The sequence below is a fragment of the Amblyomma americanum genome, chromosome 2, assembly GCF_052857255.1.
Source record: "Amblyomma americanum isolate KBUSLIRL-KWMA chromosome 2, ASM5285725v1, whole genome shotgun sequence".
Taxonomy (NCBI): Eukaryota; Metazoa; Arthropoda; class Arachnida; order Ixodida; family Ixodidae; genus Amblyomma; species Amblyomma americanum.
Window position 1 is genome coordinate 17,629,104 of NC_135498.1, and position 18,647 is coordinate 17,647,750.

At 47.1% G+C, this 18,647-nt stretch overlaps 2 protein-coding genes across 2 annotated transcripts; one reads left to right on the forward strand and one right to left on the reverse strand.

Moving 5' to 3' along the window:
- LOC144120703 (acetylcholine receptor subunit alpha-like 1) lies at positions 1-12,866 on the forward strand. Its single transcript, XM_077653352.1, has 8 exons — positions 1-368; positions 1,663-1,707; positions 4,125-4,234; positions 5,078-5,258; positions 5,728-6,012; positions 6,684-6,959; positions 9,162-9,386; positions 10,253-12,866. The coding sequence occupies exons 1-8, from the start codon at positions 96-98 to the stop codon at positions 10,448-10,450; spliced, it is 1,593 nt and encodes a 530-aa protein (XP_077509478.1). The 5' UTR covers positions 1-95; the 3' UTR covers positions 10,451-12,866.
- Positions 12,867-15,339: 2,473 nt separating this feature from the next.
- Positions 15,340-18,510, reverse strand: RpS6 (ribosomal protein S6). Its single transcript, XM_077653353.1, has 3 exons — positions 18,442-18,510; positions 17,892-18,023; positions 15,340-15,973 (listed from the first exon to the last, which is right to left on the reverse strand). The coding sequence occupies exons 1-3, from the start codon at positions 18,445-18,447 to the stop codon at positions 15,371-15,373; spliced, it is 741 nt and encodes a 246-aa protein (XP_077509479.1). The 5' UTR covers positions 18,448-18,510; the 3' UTR covers positions 15,340-15,370.
- Between the last annotated feature and the right edge of the window lie 137 nt (positions 18,511-18,647).

Genomic DNA, 18,647 nt, shown 5'->3' on the forward strand with positions numbered 1-18,647 from the left:
TTCGTCGTGTCCGGTGCAAGCACCCCTCACACTGCGGAGCAGCGGGAGGAAGCGGATCGATGCTCCGGAAGAGGAGGAGGAGGAGGACCTGAGGGATGGAGGAGGCAGAGGACGCGATGGCGTTCCCCTCCGGCGGCGGCCCACGGCGGCGCCGCAACGCCCGGCCATCCATGGCGGCGCCGGCGGAGCTGCTGATCGCGGCTCTGCTCGCGCTGTGCGCGCCCCGCAGCTGCCTGGGGAACCCGGACGCCAAGCGACTCTACGACGACCTCATGAGCAGCTACAACCGACTCATCCGGCCCGTGAGCAACAACTCGGACCGGCTCACCGTCCGCATGGGGCTCAAGCTCTCGCAGCTCATCGATGTGGTACGTTGCGTTCCGGCTTTCCTGTGTATACACACGGCGACCTGCGTGTCTCCGGTCCTCCAGAGGCCCTTGTGCTCTCTGACCACGGGATTCCCGAGACACTGTGACCCCACGCTTTGTGTTTCGACAACTTGTCTGCGGACATCGATGCCTTCCCGGCCATTTCCTTCGTCCCGGCGTGAGGCTACGCTGTGCCTATTCCGACAGAGCTGTTCCTTCTTATATCAGTACTCCCCATAATTAAAAATTGTCTGCTTCATTGACTCGCTCATTGCGGGTCAGGCTAATAATAGTAGGAAAATCTCCTAAGTTGCTGCCTGCAGCAGTCCAGACGCCGAGCTGAGACCTAAATCTTACCGGCTGGTCGCTTCTAGGGAGAATACGCGGCGGTACGCCGTGTTGCGGAATAATCACTAAAAATTCAAGGCGTGAGCGAAACCGTCTAGGAGCGGTGGAATGGTACTACTTCATATGCGCCTGTTATGCCACGCCCTTCGGCTACGACAGCTTATCAATACATCCGTTACTCACATAATAATTTTTCGATTTAAAACACTCTGTCACATGTAGTCACTGTGGCATGTCTCAAGAAGGAAGCGAGTGTACTGCGTTTCTCTGCTGTTGTTATTGTCGTTGTTATGTCTCAACGATGTCTGTAGTCTCTTCAGAGCACACCGCTCACAAACCAATGCACAAAGCCGATTATAAGCGTTAAGATGGTGGGCGTCTATATTTACGTGTTACAACGTGCTTCCAATATGGCCTCAAGCCAAGAGACTGGGAAAGGAAAAAAAACTGCGATCGAATGATTTCCACACCGGCGGATCCAAACAGTGTAATTTGAATTCATTTTTATCAAAGCCACAGCTTAAGTGACACAAATAATTGCCGTCAAGCTTCAAAAACGCGCTTACTGAGCGTGTTTTACCTCAAACATGTCACTCGCGAGGGCGTACGAGCTATCCTACCGCGTGAACGTGGAGATAGAATAGTAATTTGAAAGAACAGGCGAAGATCTCTCCATGAAAAAAAATGTCTTCTAGGTGAATTCCACCGCCACAGTGCACAGAACCTCATTCAAATTCTGTGCGCTGAACTTTCCCGTAGTGTTGGTGAGCACAGTGCTCCCAAATTCTGCCACAAAAAAGTTACTGACCTGATGGATTGAGAAACAATGAAAGAAAGAAATAGAGAGAAAGAGGGCGAAATTTATACACTTGGTGCACCTTTTGTGTCTTGGTCTGAATACGCCAAATTTATTGTCTGCTTCTGTCTTTTCTCTTCGTCTTTCTAGAACCTGAAGAATCAGATTATGACTACCAATGTCTGGGTAAATCAAGTAAGTAAGCATACCACATTATCCCCTCGTCATGCGCTCTAAATACTAACTGTGCATTCATGAAGTTACAGCTTACCGCGATAAGCTCTTTTCTATCTATTAGTGGTGTAGGGGACAGTGGGACCAAAGCCGACACAAATTTACAAATCATCGCCTTATTATTATTATTATTATTATTATTATTATTATTATTATTATTATTATTATTATTATTATTATTATTATTATTATTATTATTATTATTATTATTATTATTATTATTATTATTATTATTAACAGGTAGCAGCAAACAAATACAGCCGAATTATTTGCTACTGGCTGGCATCACGTTCACTAAACATGAACAGACCAGCTGAAAGGGAAATTCTTAAAATTTTACATTAAAACTGCAAAATGCCACGTTTTGCCTCACCCCGTGGCGCAGAACGAGGTGCAGCCTCGAAAATCGAGACATTACGCAGTATTTTAGTCATTTCACAAGAAGTATAACAATCTTTGTGAGCCTATCAGCGTGGCAACCACTGGATACTCACAGAACTCAGAACTGTTCTGTTTTATGACCCACCGTTACACCTTTACAGCCAGGCTTTTCTAGTTTACTGGAAACGTGATTCTTTTTTTTCAATTTTTTTTGCTTCTTAGCAACGTTTTTGTTTCAGTGTCACGGTTATTTTTATTTCCCGTCTTCCTATCGAACGGGCATCTGATTTCGTTACATTCGCACTATACGTGAAGACAGGAGTATGGACGTGATTTTAGGTCACACTGAAGAGAGCTTAATCCATTCTCAATGCGCTAAAGTAGTCGTCCTTGCTCGCTGGACAGAGTGCGGGACTTATGCTCTAAAGAAAGTTTGTGCATGTTCTCCCTCTCGCATTCTATCGCATTGCTGACTGTTTTGTGGTGGGCGCCTTTAGAGAAAGCAAAACGCTTGGCGACATCGGCGCTGCTGGATGTTTTCCAGAACTTTCTTCATGTTTTATTCCTGCCACTCGGCTATCAATGTCGTCGTTTGAAAGTTCTGACCATCCCAAGAGCGATAACACACGGCCAGGCTTTTGGAGCAAGCAATAAAACTGTTATCTGTACTTTAGGCCCTGCGGAACACCGCAATGTCGCGCAACTAATTCATTCACAAGATGGTGCACAAAGAACCTTTCTTAAACATTGTAAGACATAAGATCAGCTATTTCTAACAGCTAAACACGATAATCCGATTGGTCGATTGAGCTGCACAGTTCTGAGAAATGTGGCATGCACAATTTCCCTCTTTTTTTTTACTGCTTTCTCATCCAGCTAGGCTCTCTCCGCAAATATTTTTCTCTGCTTTCAGTTTAGTTACACGGGGCATGTGGCGAGTCATGCCAGCCCAATATCCTATTAATATGCTGGCGCGTGTAAAAGTTAGAAGGCACAAAGTAACAAAATGTTTTGTTTTGCCCCAGTCTTCCTTAAAGGTGAGAGTCGAATTCAATCTCCTCGACAAAAACTTTTTGCATTGATAAAGAGTAAAAGAAAAGAGATAGATTTCTATGAGGCAGCGAGCTAGGTGCTTGTTGACAGTGCTCCGGTTAATGTTCTTTATGCTTACAGCGCTGTTTCACACATCTTGAGACATAAAACTAACGCCTCACACGCTGCAATGACTGTATCGCTGTACAGGATTATATCACGGGGACACATTCGTCTATTTATCAACTTTAAGCATGCACAGTGGACTCTGCGTTTGGCAGGCCCAGTACTGCGTCCCTTTTCAAACAGGACGGTTAACAGTATAGCATTACTGAAAAGAAAACAAAGTCGTACAGTCAGTTGATATGTAAGTGGAATGCATCGCTTCTGGTCATATGGTTTGCTCACCGATGTTAGAACAACGTGCACAATTGCTGCACGAAATTAACAGTTCATACTAGGTTTCCCAACCAAACACCTCGTAAAAAGACTGAACCACGAACCACGGGCGTGGGTAAACGGGAAGGTTACGTGTGCACTTTTTATGAAAAATTAAGAGCCCAATGGGTTTCTCTCCCGGTCATGCTGTGTGGCGGGTTCTGCATCACTGTCGTTAAAAACCTGTTGAAGATGGGAGGAACTATTGACCTCGCCCCTCCGAAGTTTAAGACTTCCAAGAATAGTACAAGAGCCCCACTTTACGACTTGGAAGCAAAGTCAGCAAGTCCCTTGGACTCTCAACTTCTGACAAAGGTTGTACACGGTAATTCGCACACTAAATTGAGGTGTGGCAATAAAAGTAACCGCGCCACCCAGTCTTGTTTGTTCGTTGTCGTCCTGTGTGGAAATGGCTAGGAATTGGTCAGGATTTGGGGCAGTCCCGAACAAGAGATGAGAAAGTAGCCGTTTTGAAACTTAAATATATCGCTTTGTTCTCGTCTTGGCCATTCACTCTTTCTCGGCAGGAATGGTCCGACCATAAGCTCAAATGGGATCCTCAGGAGTACGGAGGTGTCACCGAACTCTACGTGCCTGCCGAGCAGATTTGGCTGCCGGACATTGTACTCTACAACAAGTGAGTCGCACTTCGTGAAGACTGGGCCCATCTTTGACTTTGTGCTCCTGGTGAGCAACTATTATAGCCTGGAGTATAGCTAACACTTCCCTCTTCTACACAGCTATGCATTGGCTGAAATCCATTCATGCATGCTTTAGAGTATTAATCACTTTGTTGCTGTCGCAAGCGTTTATTGGGCTAAAGGAATCCGAACTTGTTTCCTGCTACTGTGCACCAACCCTGCGACGATGCGTCATGATCAGAAACTGGCCGCATGGTGGCGCGAAATAAAGTACGTAAGTTTATAAAATAACACATAAAACATTTAGACACACCTTCTCTTCAGAGAATAGACGTGACGTCTTAAGAAGCTAACAGGTAATCCTTATTTGAACAGCCTACCTTAGACAGAGATAAAAACTGGAATTCGATTTACTGAATATAACACCTAGGCATTACCGACGGTTGCAGTTTCAAGGTTGGGTTTGCAAAGACTCGAGCTTGAAAAATACATATTCACTCCTTCAATGTAATCATTCATTTTCAATTAGCCGAGCTCGGTTCCAGCCGCGACTGCCATAGATATATATCCCAGCAGATTTCCTAAACTCATCTCTCAACCTGACGCTCTGCCACCCATAGCTATATGTCGCCCACCCATTTGGGATCCAGTCCGCTGCCTTAACAGGCCATAGAATACCTCTGCACATTATACAAGCCCCATCGAAGTCCATTTCTTCTTCTTGTAGTTACCGAAAGTTTAATTTGGCAGCCAGTCTTCAAGTATAATAATGCCATGGATACGCGTAGTGATGTCGCTGTGGTGGCTGCTAGCAATTCAACCTTTGCTCGTGTGTGCAGTGCGGATGGCAACTACGAGGTGACCATCATGACCAAAGCTATAATCCACGAGGACGGCCGTGTAGTCTGGAACCCGCCGGCCATTTACAAGAGCTTCTGCCAGATCGATGTGCAGTACTTCCCGTTTGACAAGCAAGACTGCTTCATGAAGTTCGGATCCTGGACCTACGACGGATTCCAGGTACGGCTATAAACGTACACTAGAAACTTCGCGCTTGAAGCCGAATGCATACGGCATCACGGTAACGTCTTCGAAAAATGAACACATCGCGTAAGCTACTACACTAAAAAAAAATGGCTGTGGTTTAAGCTCTGGTTAAACCTGGAGTGACGCGATAGCTGCATCTGATGGCCGAGTGGAACTCGCCCAGTCGAATTGCAAAGTCTGTCTTTCGCAGCTCCGTTTCGCTGGGCGTTCCTTCTTCATCTTCGTCCCACTTGACACGGCGCATGCGCACAGCTGTTGCAGCTCGGTTTCGCCGGCGCGTTGCGCCGCCCGCAGCAGCAGCTGCTCGAGCCGCACCACGTGACCAACCGCGGCCACGCTGAAGGCTCGAATAGGTGGCGTAGTGTAGCTATCGCTACAAAACTGAGTGTCCTACCAAAGCTGCTTTTGAAGCCGAAGCGAACAGCACTTGTTTGTCCCGCAGGTGGACCTGAAGCACGTGAGCGAAATTCCGGACACGAACATTGTGCCGGTCGGCATCGACCTGACCGAGTTCTACCTGAGCGTCGAGTGGGACATCATGGCCGTGCCGGCCATGAGGCGTGAGAAGTTCTACTCGTGCTGCGAACAGCCCTACCCGGACATCACCTTCAACATCACTCTGCGCCGCAAGACTCTCTTCTACACCGTCAACCTCATCATCCCCTGCGTCGGCATCTCCTGCCTATCCGTCCTCGTCTTCTACCTGCCATCCGACTCTGGAGAAAAGGTCTCCCTCTTTCGCATACGCAGCATGCAGCTTAAAACGATCTCGGGGCGAAGGTCTAGCAGAGATATGTCCACGCGCTTATACTGCGTGTTCTAAATGCCCAAAATCGATGCAAAACACAAGACTTTGGCCCATGAAGGAACATGAAAGTGAAGAATGCAGAAGAAAGAATGAAGAAACTGGTGAAATGTTCTGTTCTGGCTTCCAATGCAAAAATTACAACTTTCTTTAACTCGTTATACTTCAAAACTGTAGTTCACCAATAAGAAACCATAAATGACAGGACGACTTCGAGCGCGATGTAGTTTTAGGCACCAATTTTGTCCTTTGCACCGGCGCTTTACAGGCAAGATTTCAGAGCTCTGATGTGTAGGCACTGCTAGTATATCAACACAGCAGTACTAAGAGCCATTAAAAGGAAACTATGCTATTATAGCTTTACTCGTGAATTTCGGAACCATCGAGTGATGTGGAATTGCAGATGGACTTTCTTCTCATGGAAGGTCTTAGTGTAAGTAAATTCAATATTTCCAGTTCAAAGTCCAGTTCAGAGACTATTCTAGATGTGGAGACCGATCTAGAGGTCAATGCCTTATTTCAGCAGGCACGACCGATAAGCTTAAGCCGCCTGAGAAAGTGTCCTTTGCCGTCGCGTCTTCGCTTTTGCGCAGGTGTCGTTGTCTATCTCCATCATGCTGTCGCTGACATTCTTCTTCCTGGTGCTGGCCGAGATCATCCCGCCCACGTCTCTGGCCATGCCCCTTCTGGGCAAGTACCTGGTCTTCACCATGATCCTGGTCACAGTGTCGGTGCTGGTGACCATCGCCGTGCTCAACGTGCACTTCCGTTCACCCTCGACGCACCGCATGGCGCCCTGGGTGCGCCGTCTCTTCGTGCACCTTATGCCGCGACTGCTGCTCATGCGGCCGCCGCAATACCGCATCGAGGTGAGCGCCGCCACCATACATCGCAGTCCAGCGATCCCTCGAAAGGGGCCGCCAAGTAAACATCTCCGTCGCATCCCTGTGGGGATGCACCCGACGAAGAAGACAGAAGTGCATACATTCCTCTACATTTTGTCCAGCTTCCGACATATACCAAGCCGTCCCCTCAGCTCGGTGCTCAATGGCGCTGATACGCTCCTGGCTCAGTCGGTAGAGACGCGATATTGAAATCATAAGTCAAAAGAGCTAGTCGGCTGGTGGTGCTACCAGCAGTACATTTGTTTAGTGCAAAAGCACGATATATTTCACTAGCAATCCTGAAAAAGCCGATGGGTCTCTTGAACCTCGACCTTTGACCTATGAGATGAAATGACTTGGATACGGTGTGGCTAGGGGAAGGTCACGTGGTGCGAAAGTTTAAAAGAAATTGCCTTTGAGGACAATGTAAGGCAATGTCCAGGCAAGAGTCAAGCTAATTCGAAACCAAGCGCTTTCGCTCGCCATACTCTGTTTAACGACGTTAAAACTTTTTTCTTTCTTTATATTATCTGGCTACCTGCTACGGACAACACATGAGGCAGTACGAAAGTTTGCTAAAATCTTTATATGCATCGTTTAAGCATTTAACGCTCTAAATATAAAAGAAAATTTCGAAGATATTCTTTCCAGGGTTATTCAAATGATGCAAAGCAAAAAGTGTCGTTCCTGCGGTGCACATTTTTTTCTCAATACTATCCGGTGATATGTGGGTGAATTTGAGAGCTTTGTTGAAAACTCATTGGCATATCCTTTCAGCAGGGGATGCTCTAGAAAAAAAGAATTCTGAAAAGATATCTCCAACAGGTACTCAAAGAACGCAAAGCATGTATTATAGTGGTTTTATATCCTTGAAAGAGAAGTCGTTGTGAGTGATCATTTCTGTGTCTCGCTCAAAGCAAGGCCGATCTGGATCTGTGCGGTTTGACTTTTACTTATAGCTTCACCTGCTGGTCGTTTCGTTGTTATATTCGATAAACTAGTTGTGGCCCATTGACACTCTCAAAGCTTAATGCAAGCTTATCTTCAGTCAAGCTTCGACGAGGCATTTCGAGAAAAAGTGACTGAGAGCGTGACGTCAGTGCCGCTGGACCTGTTAATGCCGTCCACGATTCACATACGTGTGGCAGTAGTAAAACGAAAAAATCTGTTGTCTGCAGGGTAACTGACTTTCGATGCGTCTGTCATCTGAACTAACCGGCTGCATTGAACGGAAAGATGTGCAGAGGATGTTAATCAAGAAAAGTACTTAAAGAGCCCATCAGGCGGTTTTGAAAGTGGCCATGAAATCCGTGAATTGTGTGGAGTAATGGCCATCGAACGTTCATGCCGCGTACAAGTCCTCAAAAGCGAGTCGATAATTTACTAATAATTTTTCAAAATTCCCATTCCCGAGGTCTCGCGGTGATATTCGGTGCCGGTCTCTCGCGCGAAGCGACGTCATGTTGTCCGCGCGACGTCAATCGTGAGGGGCTTGTCTTTAGACCATTTTAGCGTATACTATAGCCGGACAGCTGTACGGCAAATATGGCAATGCATTGCCGTTGCTACCGTTGCGAGGCTTGCTTTGTCATATTTTCCGTACGGTAGCAGTTAGCGTAGTTACCGGGTTTTCCGCAAGGTGGTGCTAAAACTCTCTATTTACTACAGTTGAAAGCAGCGGGGCTGATTTATCCAAGGCATTGGGGTTTAAGGACAGTGAAGGGGAAATAGATTTTAGGCGTGTAGAAGTAACCAAGCGAAGGTTATCTGATTGGTGGCTAAAATCAAGAGAAGTAAAATTTCATAAGTCATGGCTAGGTGGCTTCAGCCACCGCCCGATTTAAAGGGTTCAGCCGTATTCATCCATCCATCTATTCCGTACATCCATACTCACCAAAGACCGCTACGACGTTCGTAGCTAAAGCGGATGCGATTAAGAAGTTTGCGGGGATAGGGTGGCCGCCGCTGGCACAGGACAGGATTAATAGGAGAGGCCTGCATGTGTCCTGCAGAGGGCGTAGTACGGTTTATGATGATGATAATTAACTTTGTATCTTGCTTAGTATGTCGTACGTTACCTTTGGACTTTCCTACTCCCTTTAACATTCTACCCTTTCTATGCCACGCATGGTCATGGAATCCTTACGTTGCAGAGCAGTGAGATACGGACGAGTGTCGGTCTCGCAGATTGACGAGGGATCGGCGGCCAAGGCCCCGCACCAGGGCAACGCTCACGGCGCGCTGCACGTGGACGACTCGATGATCCTGCCGGAGCCGCTGCTGCTGGCGCGGCCCCAGGGGCTGCACCAGGCCGACCCCGTGGGAGACCAGCCGCCCGGGGACCTTGAGCGCGCCATCCACAACGCCATGTTCATCGCTCAGCACATTGACAACAACGACGACTTCGAGAGTGTGGGTGGCCTTCACTGCAGCCCAACGTCTTTCTGTCTGATGTTGTCGTTGCATGCATCCGGCATTTTGCCGAACTTTCATACACGATAAGCGAACTAATCGGCAACATGGAAAGACGGAAGATAATTCGGAAAACGAATGTCAAGAAGATCAAATATGTAAGGCGCGATGCGTATTAAAGCGGTCGAAGGACAGTAAAACTTCAGTAAAACTACTTTTTGGGCTAGTTGGTGCATTTTGAACCAAGGAAAAGGTGCAGCGCAAAAACATGCAACTGCACAAGAAGAAAGGACAAGACACAAGCGCTGACTGACAACTGAATTGTATTGAAGGATGGCACGCCTTAAGGTGAGCAACAGAGGTGAAAAGGAGGAGAGCGAACAATCTAGAAAGGTAGCAGCAAGCCCAAGCAAGCATCAAGACATGAAAAAATCAAACGTTGGCTGCTTCTAAAAAGTCTACCTCTGCTGCAAAAAGTGATAATGAAGTAGTGCTTATGCAAGTGTCGCCATATCTCTGAATATAGTAAGCTTCCAGGCTAACACGCACAGTCCTGTCGGCATTTTTGCCTAGAATCCTAGTCTCAGCCAAACGAGCCACGCATCCTCTACACTTACTTACGTGCGCAGCCAAATGTGCGTACTTATCTTTTAACTGACAAAGGACAGATCCCCAGTGTGCTTCTCCACATGTGAACAAGATCTTTAAAGCAACGCACTGATACAGCCATCTCAGTGGTGTCATTTACCTTTGTGCCAAAAAGTGTTATTATTCTGCCTTTACGATTTTGTCTCTATGTGATGACTTTCCGTTGAAGCAGATGCTCGTGCTGGACTCTAATGCAACCCTTTCATCCCTCAACGCAGATCCGCGAGGACTGGAAATATGTTGCCATGGTTCTGGATCGCCTCTTTCTCTGGCTCTTCACGATAGCCTGCGTCGTTGGCACAGCAGGGATTTTCCTCCAGGCTCCGTCGCTCTACGATCAGACCGACCCCATCGACGTAAAGTTCTCCCAAGTGGCTCGCCGGATGAAAAAGGATTACCCATGGACCGACGTCTGAAGACAGCCGTGCCGAAATGACCGTTTTGCAAAGTTCGTCGACATGCAGCAGGACGGTTTTTGACGAGGACGGACCGAACGTGTTGCTTTGCACCGCGGTGATAAACAGCTTTATTTCAAGTGTGGTCGTTTGCCGACGACTGCTAGCAAGAGCAGAAATGCTCTGAAGACAGGCGATTTAGTTAACAAGCTATACGCGTGCGTACTGACTTTGACAATGTGTCCTTCGTCCTGAACGGCAGAAAACGTGAAGATGCCTGTACATATACCTGCTCAAATAGAGCCCCTTGTGAAATAGCCAAATGTAGTAACTGTCTCTCAAGTTCTAACTTGGCGCGTTGCGCTCACAACTTGTCGCGGCAACACTCCATATCGAGAGAGAATACAGTCTATCAAGAACGAATACGGCGCCTACTCGCGTGGAAGCGAAGCGGCCTGAGTGATTCGATAGCCGCGACGTCCGGACCTGCCTTAGTGACAGGGCTCACCCAAAGTGGTACGTTTCGATCGACACTACCCAGGTTTTCCCAAAACCCTGACGAGAGGAGAGCTTTTCACACACCGCACTATACTATGAGAGCAAGTTGTCAGTTCAACAGGCTATATTTATGTAATGTAGAGCCACTTTAGCAGAGAAAGCTACGTCTCCTGACTGCTTGCACGTGTGTCCGTGAAATTAGTTCGCGCCTTAATTCCAACAAAGTGGGCAAAAAATAAACAACTAGGAGCATCCTATGAGCACCGGCAACGGTGCAGCTAAGAAGAGAATTTTACTTTTCTCAAATAACTTTTTCGCACTCAGCTTAAAAAAACACTGAGGAGGCCGATCTCGCAAGTATAAGCGTGATGGTGAAACAGGAGAAAAGCCAACTGTCTCCGAGGCTGACAAACGTGCACGAAGGTTACGTGTTCTATCAATATTGAAGTATCTAAGTTTTGTTTTGAAACTACCAGTGCACTTTTATCACTCGAGGAAGACGGGAAAAAGACAACCTGAATGTTGGAAGTCAAAGAAAACCTGGTGCAACAGGCGGCCACCCGAGTTTCGGCATGTTTTGGGGTGCTTCGCGGCTGTGCGTTCTGCGTGCCCGCATGGTTTCGTTAAGCGCGTCGTTTTACAAGGGCGGAGCAGCAGGGGACCGCCATGCGCGGAACTCGATCGCAAGCTGTCCGCGACTAGACCGACGGCCCTCCCCAGTCGCAGACACAGAATTCGCAATGTCGAAGGCGAAAATCGTGACTCCAAGCCTCCGCATGCGGTCCTTATCAAAGCACAGGTCACCCCCCCCCCCCCCCCCCCCCAATGGCTGAATTGCCAGGAATTGGCAACCCAAGATCACATATGGGGATGTGAGGTCAAGCCTCCACCTCGTATGCTCCTGCATGCCAGCTCCCTTCGAAGAGAGCTGGAATCAACTACGGCTGAAGCGGGAGAAGACAACACGGGAAACTCTCGTTAACTGGGTCTTGGAGGTCACCCGTCCGTGGGGGGTCACAGTGAGGTGCAGTCGCACACGATCTACAAATTTTTGGCAATAAGTGGTTTCTCTCTCTCTCTCTCTCTCTGGAGTGGTCAGCGCAAGAGCGAGGTGTGTACGGTGCCAGCCGTTGTTCGGCGGCTGCTAGAATCAACGGCTGAAAGGGCATGGTAGAGGCCGGAGGGATATTCAGCCGCATCGACATGGAACACGTCACGTCCTTGGCACTGGAATGACGTTTTTGAGGGGCTCCCGCCCATTTTTGACGTTGTTGTAGGTGGTGAAAAAACTGCATGTTCTTTCTTGCGTAAAGGGGGGATGCGTAGGTGTTGATGAACACGATAGAGGGTAGTGGGCTTGCACTGAGTAATCAAGGCAAAGTCGATGGGTAGTTTCTTTCTTGAAATGAGGAGGTGTGTAACTTCGGGGCGTCAGAACTATAAACCTGAGCGGTCGGGCCCCACGACCAGCATTTCAGCGCATATTCGTAAAACGTGTGTAAGACAATTTTTGTTTTTTCCAGTGAAACAATTTCCTGGGGCTGGTTCATGGCAACACTTTACTGCAATTTGCTGCTTGAAAATTCACAAAGGTCAAGATGCTGGCTGCCGCGGTGATGTCGGCGGCACGCAGCTGGCTGTAATCACTGTAATTTGATGGCAACGACAGGGCTAGCAGACGACTACACATGCACTCGACAATTTTTGGAAGCAGCCAGTTGCAAGCTGCACTTGAACTGCCTGAATTGACGCTGCTCGCTGGCAGAATTTCACGGAATTAGGGCAGCGAAATCGAATAGGCCTATCGCTTAGATATTGCATATAATGCTTAAACTAGTTACGATTCCACTTTCTTTTGTGAGCCTTCAAAGTCGCCAGAGAAACTTCATCGGCTCCATATTCGCCAATTTTTAAAGAGCAATAAAAATTTGAAACCAGCAAAAATAACTGGATGCACTCTACAGTAACTATAAATGTCCTCTAAAAATTTTCAGGCATGCCCTGTTGATTTGCGTAGGTAGGCCAAATGTGAAATAGGTGCACTGGCACTGGTTCTCACTTCGGTTCCAGTGTTCGGATAGCGACATTGGATTAAAGGCCATATATGCAGAATTATGGTTTATGGATTTATGGTAGTTTAACGTCGCGTAGGCACGCTGTTATGAAGGGCTCTGGAAATTTCAACCACCTGGGGTGTATGCAAAATTGGTCATTCTCTACTTCACATTCATAGATCCCTGGGAACCCTCATACCACTTCTGGCAAAATGGTGCAGTGGTTAAGCGATGTGCCACGCCTGCCATCAATGGGGCTTGCTAGAACCACGTTTTTCTTCCCAAGCAACCTCTTGCGACCAGTCATTAAATGAACTGCCTCCTGTCACAGTGGGCAGTTTGCTCAGAATCCAGTATGTTGCAAGGTGTATATAAACAAAGGAAGACGACACACAATGCTTACAATATATATATACCTGAGCATAGTGCCCACGACCCGGTGGGCAGCCTGCCACAAAAAAAGGCTTCAAACACAAGGCGAGTAAATGCAGGTAATGGTCATTGCAAGTGCTAGCGCACTGCAAATATTTTTACTGCAAATGCATTACTGGAGGCACCCATTATAGTTGAAGTTCCACCCACTACAATAGGATACTTAAAAAACAGCAGTTAACAACGGACCATGGGCCACTGGGTCTTGCATTACTTCACTTACCAGTCATACCAGCAAACGAAATGAGCTTTTTCGTGCAAGCCAGAGGCATAAAAAATGCTGACCTGATTTTGTTTGGTATATGCTTCTTGTTAAGATCACGAGAAAAAGTTTAACAATGAACTAATTTTTTGTCTAGGACTAATCCTGTGCTGCAGTCACAAATATGTGTGGAACTTCCCTACAGAATTAGGCTATATCAGACTATAGAAGCTCGCGCTACAGCGGAACGAAAAAAGCGACAGCGCAATCAAATTCAAAGACACGTTAGGAGAGCCAAGTGTGCACAAGAGCAGGAGCCCACACCATTGTTATCCAAGAATATTTTGTGCCTCAAAAATTGTCAGGACAAAAATGACTATTCCTTTCCACAACCATCTGGCTAGGGCATATTAAAATATGAAAAGCAAGAGGTCAAACAGCACTTATTCGAAATCATCCAGCTGTAGTCTGTCCCTCACGGAAGCCCATTCTGGTAATGCATGGCGCAATGCTTAAACTGCTGTCAGAACTCGGCAGAATGCAAGTGGGAGCACAATGTTTGAGGGAGATCCACATCTGCAATGATAGGCCATGAAAATCAGGATGGAAGGCAAGAGCTGTAATCAGGCATGCTCTAAGTGCAGACAGCACGGGCGAGAGTGACAATAGCCACTCAAAGACGGCAGCTATTTTTGTTCTTTTTAAATGCACTCTGAAGATCCTTTAGAGTAAGTCACAGTTTATGTCACACAGTAACTAAACCACCAAGTCATGCCTGTGCTAATAATGCAGTAGCCACCTCCACCTAGTAGCAGTAGCTCTGATACTGGAATTATATTTGAGCACACCAGTGGCGCAATTTCAGGAGACAATTGCCATTTGCAGCAAAATGCATTAGGATCAATATGGAGTAGTGGTGAAGTGTTCCATACAACACACGTCTTTTTGTTACTCCAACAGCTGCTAGCCTCTGTGCTCAACAGGATGTTGAAACCCCTACAGGTAATGAGCAGGTTAAGGCCCACCCAACGTGCAACCATCAAGGTGGCCTGAACTATGGAAGCGGCTCAAATGTACATAAAGATTACACAATGTACAAACAGTGCTATGCTCTACAACACTTCAGAAAATTCAGGAAGCATACTGTGCCCATGACTCGAGTAACACACAGATGCTCCAGTCGCACAGAAACACATCTTGCTGCACTGTGCACCAGTGATGGGATTTCAGAAAAAAGTCCCAGTGGCTTTTGGCGCCACTAGTTCACTTGACCAATGCCAGCCTCTTGTAGTAAACACTTTGTACACACAGCAGATATCTGCTGAAGACATATTTACGGTTCCTTTAAGCCTCCAAGAAATGGCTAGGCAATACCATTTCCAAGATGAACAACACAGTTCTGACAAGTTTTTCAACTGACCCACAGCACCACCACAAGCTCATAGCAGTTTGCCAGGGCTGCATTAATGAAGAACAAGCCTTGTCATATCACCTACAACACCAGGCCTTTCCACACAGTTTAGCAACTGCGAAAGGCAAGTCTCCACTACATCTGCACCTGTAGCCATGTCAGCAAAGCACCACATAAGTGTGTAAATCTAGAGCATATGAGCATATATATAAGGCATGTTAATGGCTACTGCAAATAATTAAAATAAATAAAAACCATAGCTGCCTTTGCGAGACCACTGTGCACTCCTAAGCAAAGCAGCCAGAGCCACAGATTCAAAACCTTGTGTTTATTTTAGTGGACTTCTAGGCCTGGGTGGACGACTGGCTCTGGCCATGGGAAGCAGAGCGACGGCGGCGGATCTTGTCTGCCCGCTTCTCCTTGGCCTCCTTGGCCCTCTGTGCCAGGAGGCGGGCATAGTCGGCAGCCTCCTCCTTCCGCTTCTGGGTGCGCCTCTTCTTGAGGGCAATGCGGCGACGCTTGTGCTGCAGCATGGCTGGTGTGATCAGTCGCTGAATCTTGGGCGCCTTTGAGCGAGGCTTCTTGCCCTCCTTGACAGCCAGTGGGCGGCGGACAACGTACTGCCTCACATCATCCTCTTTGGACAGGTTGTACAGCTTGCGGATCTTGCTGGCCCTCTTGGGTCCGAGGCGGCGGGGCAGCGTCGTGTCAGTCAAGCCAGGGATCTCCTGCTCACCCTTTTTCTTGACCACCAAGCTGATAACACTGAGGTTGGAGTCAACGATGCAACCACGCACCGACTTGCGCTTGCGCTCGCCGGTACGGCGCGGCCGGTAGCACGAGTGGCCCTTAGACAGCAGCAGGCGTACACGGCCGGCTGTCAGCACACCCTGCTTCATGGGGAATCCTTGCTTGTCGTTGCCCCCAGAGATGCGCACCACATAGCCCTGCACAATGTTTTGCATGAAATTGCGTACATCACTCATGAAGCCACACAACAATCTGTTCAACATTGTATCGAGAGACGGATAATACAGAAGAGATTCATGTTGTGAAAGAACTCACAAAATTTCCAAGATGACAGTGAGAAAGCCAATCAAGCTGCACTAAATAAATCTTCAGTCAAGTTACAAGGCAATGACACTTGTGTTTTTCCATTTTGCATGACTCTTACTAAGATGACGACTGAGTGTTTGCCCCTAGCTACAGCCGTGACCAACAGACAGGCAATGTCCACTGTACCAACAAGGGCTCTTGCACTAGTCTCCAATTAGCCTATCCCTAACAAGCCATACCCATTCTATTCTAGTCGCTCCCCACCCAACCCTGCCACTAATGTCATCCATGGGCCTTTTTTCCACATGCACTCTGTTCTTTCTGTGTGCCTAGCATTAAGGTAAATTCTACAATACACCATTATGGCAAGAAATTTTAGCATTCCTTCAGAGCTGAGTATTTAAGCAGACAATTTTTGCAAACAATGAAAGCCCGTTAACAACACATGAAACTTCATCCTGACTGCATCCGTTCTGTCTGCGTCTGCTAAGTGTAGAGCACCCAAGCAGCGCGCTGCCCTGTAAATAACGAACACCTTGCTGCAGCTGCTGAGTTCTACAGGGGACGCTTGTGCGGAATTGAAGCCACATGAAACTACACTCCAGTTGGCTGCTGGACCCGGGCTCCAGTGAAAAATGCAGAGACAGGGGCGTGGCTCAATGGGGCAAAGGCAAGGCTAAATCTAGGCTTCTATAGTGCCATAAATACTCATCTGCAGGGAATTGCTGTTCAACTATTCCCTGGGCAGTGGCCTACTGGCAGAGGCCGGCTACAGAGTGTTGTGCACATGGGTGTAGCGAACGAAATTTACTAGCGATCTCAACACTCCCTGTGCCATCCGTGAAGCAGCTGAAGAGACACCAGCCAAGTGATCTTCAAATGCCCTGCATTAACAGCTGCCTCTGAGTTCCCAACAGTTTCAGCCTCCCTTGGCTTCGAAAAAGCTGCAAGGGGCCTCACAGTGGCAAATGCGAAGAGACTCCTGGAGTTCAAGTGGCAAATGGGGTATGAACGGAGAATGGGCTCAACAGACAAGGTTTCACCTAGAAGGACTAACTCAGTGTATCTCAGTGTATTTTCTTTTGTGTATACACCTGCTTTTTTCTCTTCTGGCTCTGCCATGCCAAGAGGCAGTGGAGACCATTACAAAGGGCATAGCCATCATCACCATGGCCATCAGTTAATTACTGGTACGCACTGCTCGAGTGCTCCACACACAAGTGATGCAGACTACAGGTGCTAGCCATACGAAACACTCTGCCTGCACTAATGAGCAATATTTACTGCGACTTCTACATCGAGCTTGAAAAGGTCTATCATAACCATTCAACTTAAGAGAAGCTACCCAAACTAAAACAAGGAGCATACTTTCCTCCCATACGTGGCAAGGGTGTACCTTGGTGTACTAACATTTCTGTCTTTGTACAATGAACTAATAACAGTAACTAATCAGCCGCTCTGATGGCACTACATGAAAAGGTATCAGAACTGTAGTAATGAGCCCATTAAAACAATCTGGCACCAGCCTTTTACCGACAGCTGCTGGGTTAGATGTTCCAGTGGAAACCAATACCGACCAAGATTACTGAAGAATGAACAGATGCAGCGGTGCTGCTCCATTACGCTCACGACAAGACGGAAATTTAAGGCAAACCAAGGCCTTCCTGCAAACGTCAACGTCACGAAGCGCACACAGCTCGAAAACTACCCCCACATTCGTTTGCAGTAGCCTGGCCGACTTGACCTTCAATGCATACTATTGGCGCTTTCGGAAACTGTAGCGTTTTCACGTGCACGACCACCACTCACCTTCCATTCATCGCCGAGGGAGTCGGCCTCGACTTCCTGGCCCATACGCTTCTCGTAGAAGATGCGTACTTTCTTTTCATCGTCAACTTCGATAAGCTTCTGGCAGCCGGTGGCTGGATAGGAGATGTTCAGCTAGACAACAACGAAAAAAGAAAAAAAAAGATTACTGCACTGTCAACAAATCTGGAACCCTATTATAAATGACAAGACCGCATCGGTAGAGTCAAGACAAGCTATAAACCAAAGACAATACTCAGGCGCTGACAAACACCAACATTAAATTCAAATCAGCTGGCAGGCATAAAATTCAGTTTCAACAGCAAAATTTTTCTTTTGCACTGAATATTAGAAAATAGCAGGCCAGTTCAGTGTGTCGACAAGCACACCGTTCGAACAGGCCCGTCCGGCAATCCGAAGAATCATTGCTCGTAAGAGTAAAATGCACGTAAAAATCCTTACTGTTGAAACTACAGCACTTCTGTGGCAGCATTAAGACTGATATTTCATGCAACAAAAGTTTATTTCTTCAAAAATTTTAGAAGAAACTCACCTTCATCTCGCTAACATTCACGCAGTACGCGAATCCAGACACATAAAAGGACTGCTGCCGCGTGCCTCTCTGCGAAATCAATCAAAGAACAATGTAGAGGGCGCTAGTAAGCTTTTAAAAACAGAGAAAAATATTAGGATAGTATTCTCTAAATTGATTTACCTTTGTTTCAATATAAAACTAAATAAAGTACTAATCTGAAAAAT

Coding starts and splice junctions, on each gene's coding strand:
- LOC144120703 (XM_077653352.1), top strand. CDS start 96: ATGGAGGAGGCAGAGGACGCGATGGCGTTCCCCTCCGGCGGCGGCCCA. Junction 6,013..6,683: donor CATCCGACTCTGGAGAAAAG/GTCTCCCTCTTT, acceptor GCTTTTGCGCAG/GTGTCGTTGTCTATCTCCAT. Junction 9,387..10,252: donor ACAACGACGACTTCGAGAGT/GTGGGTGGCCTT, acceptor CCCTCAACGCAG/ATCCGCGAGGACTGGAAATA.
- RpS6 (XM_077653353.1), bottom strand. Junction 15,974..17,891: donor CCCTCGGCGATGAATGGAAG/GTGAGTGGTGGT, acceptor AACATTGTGCAG/GGCTATGTGGTGCGCATCTC.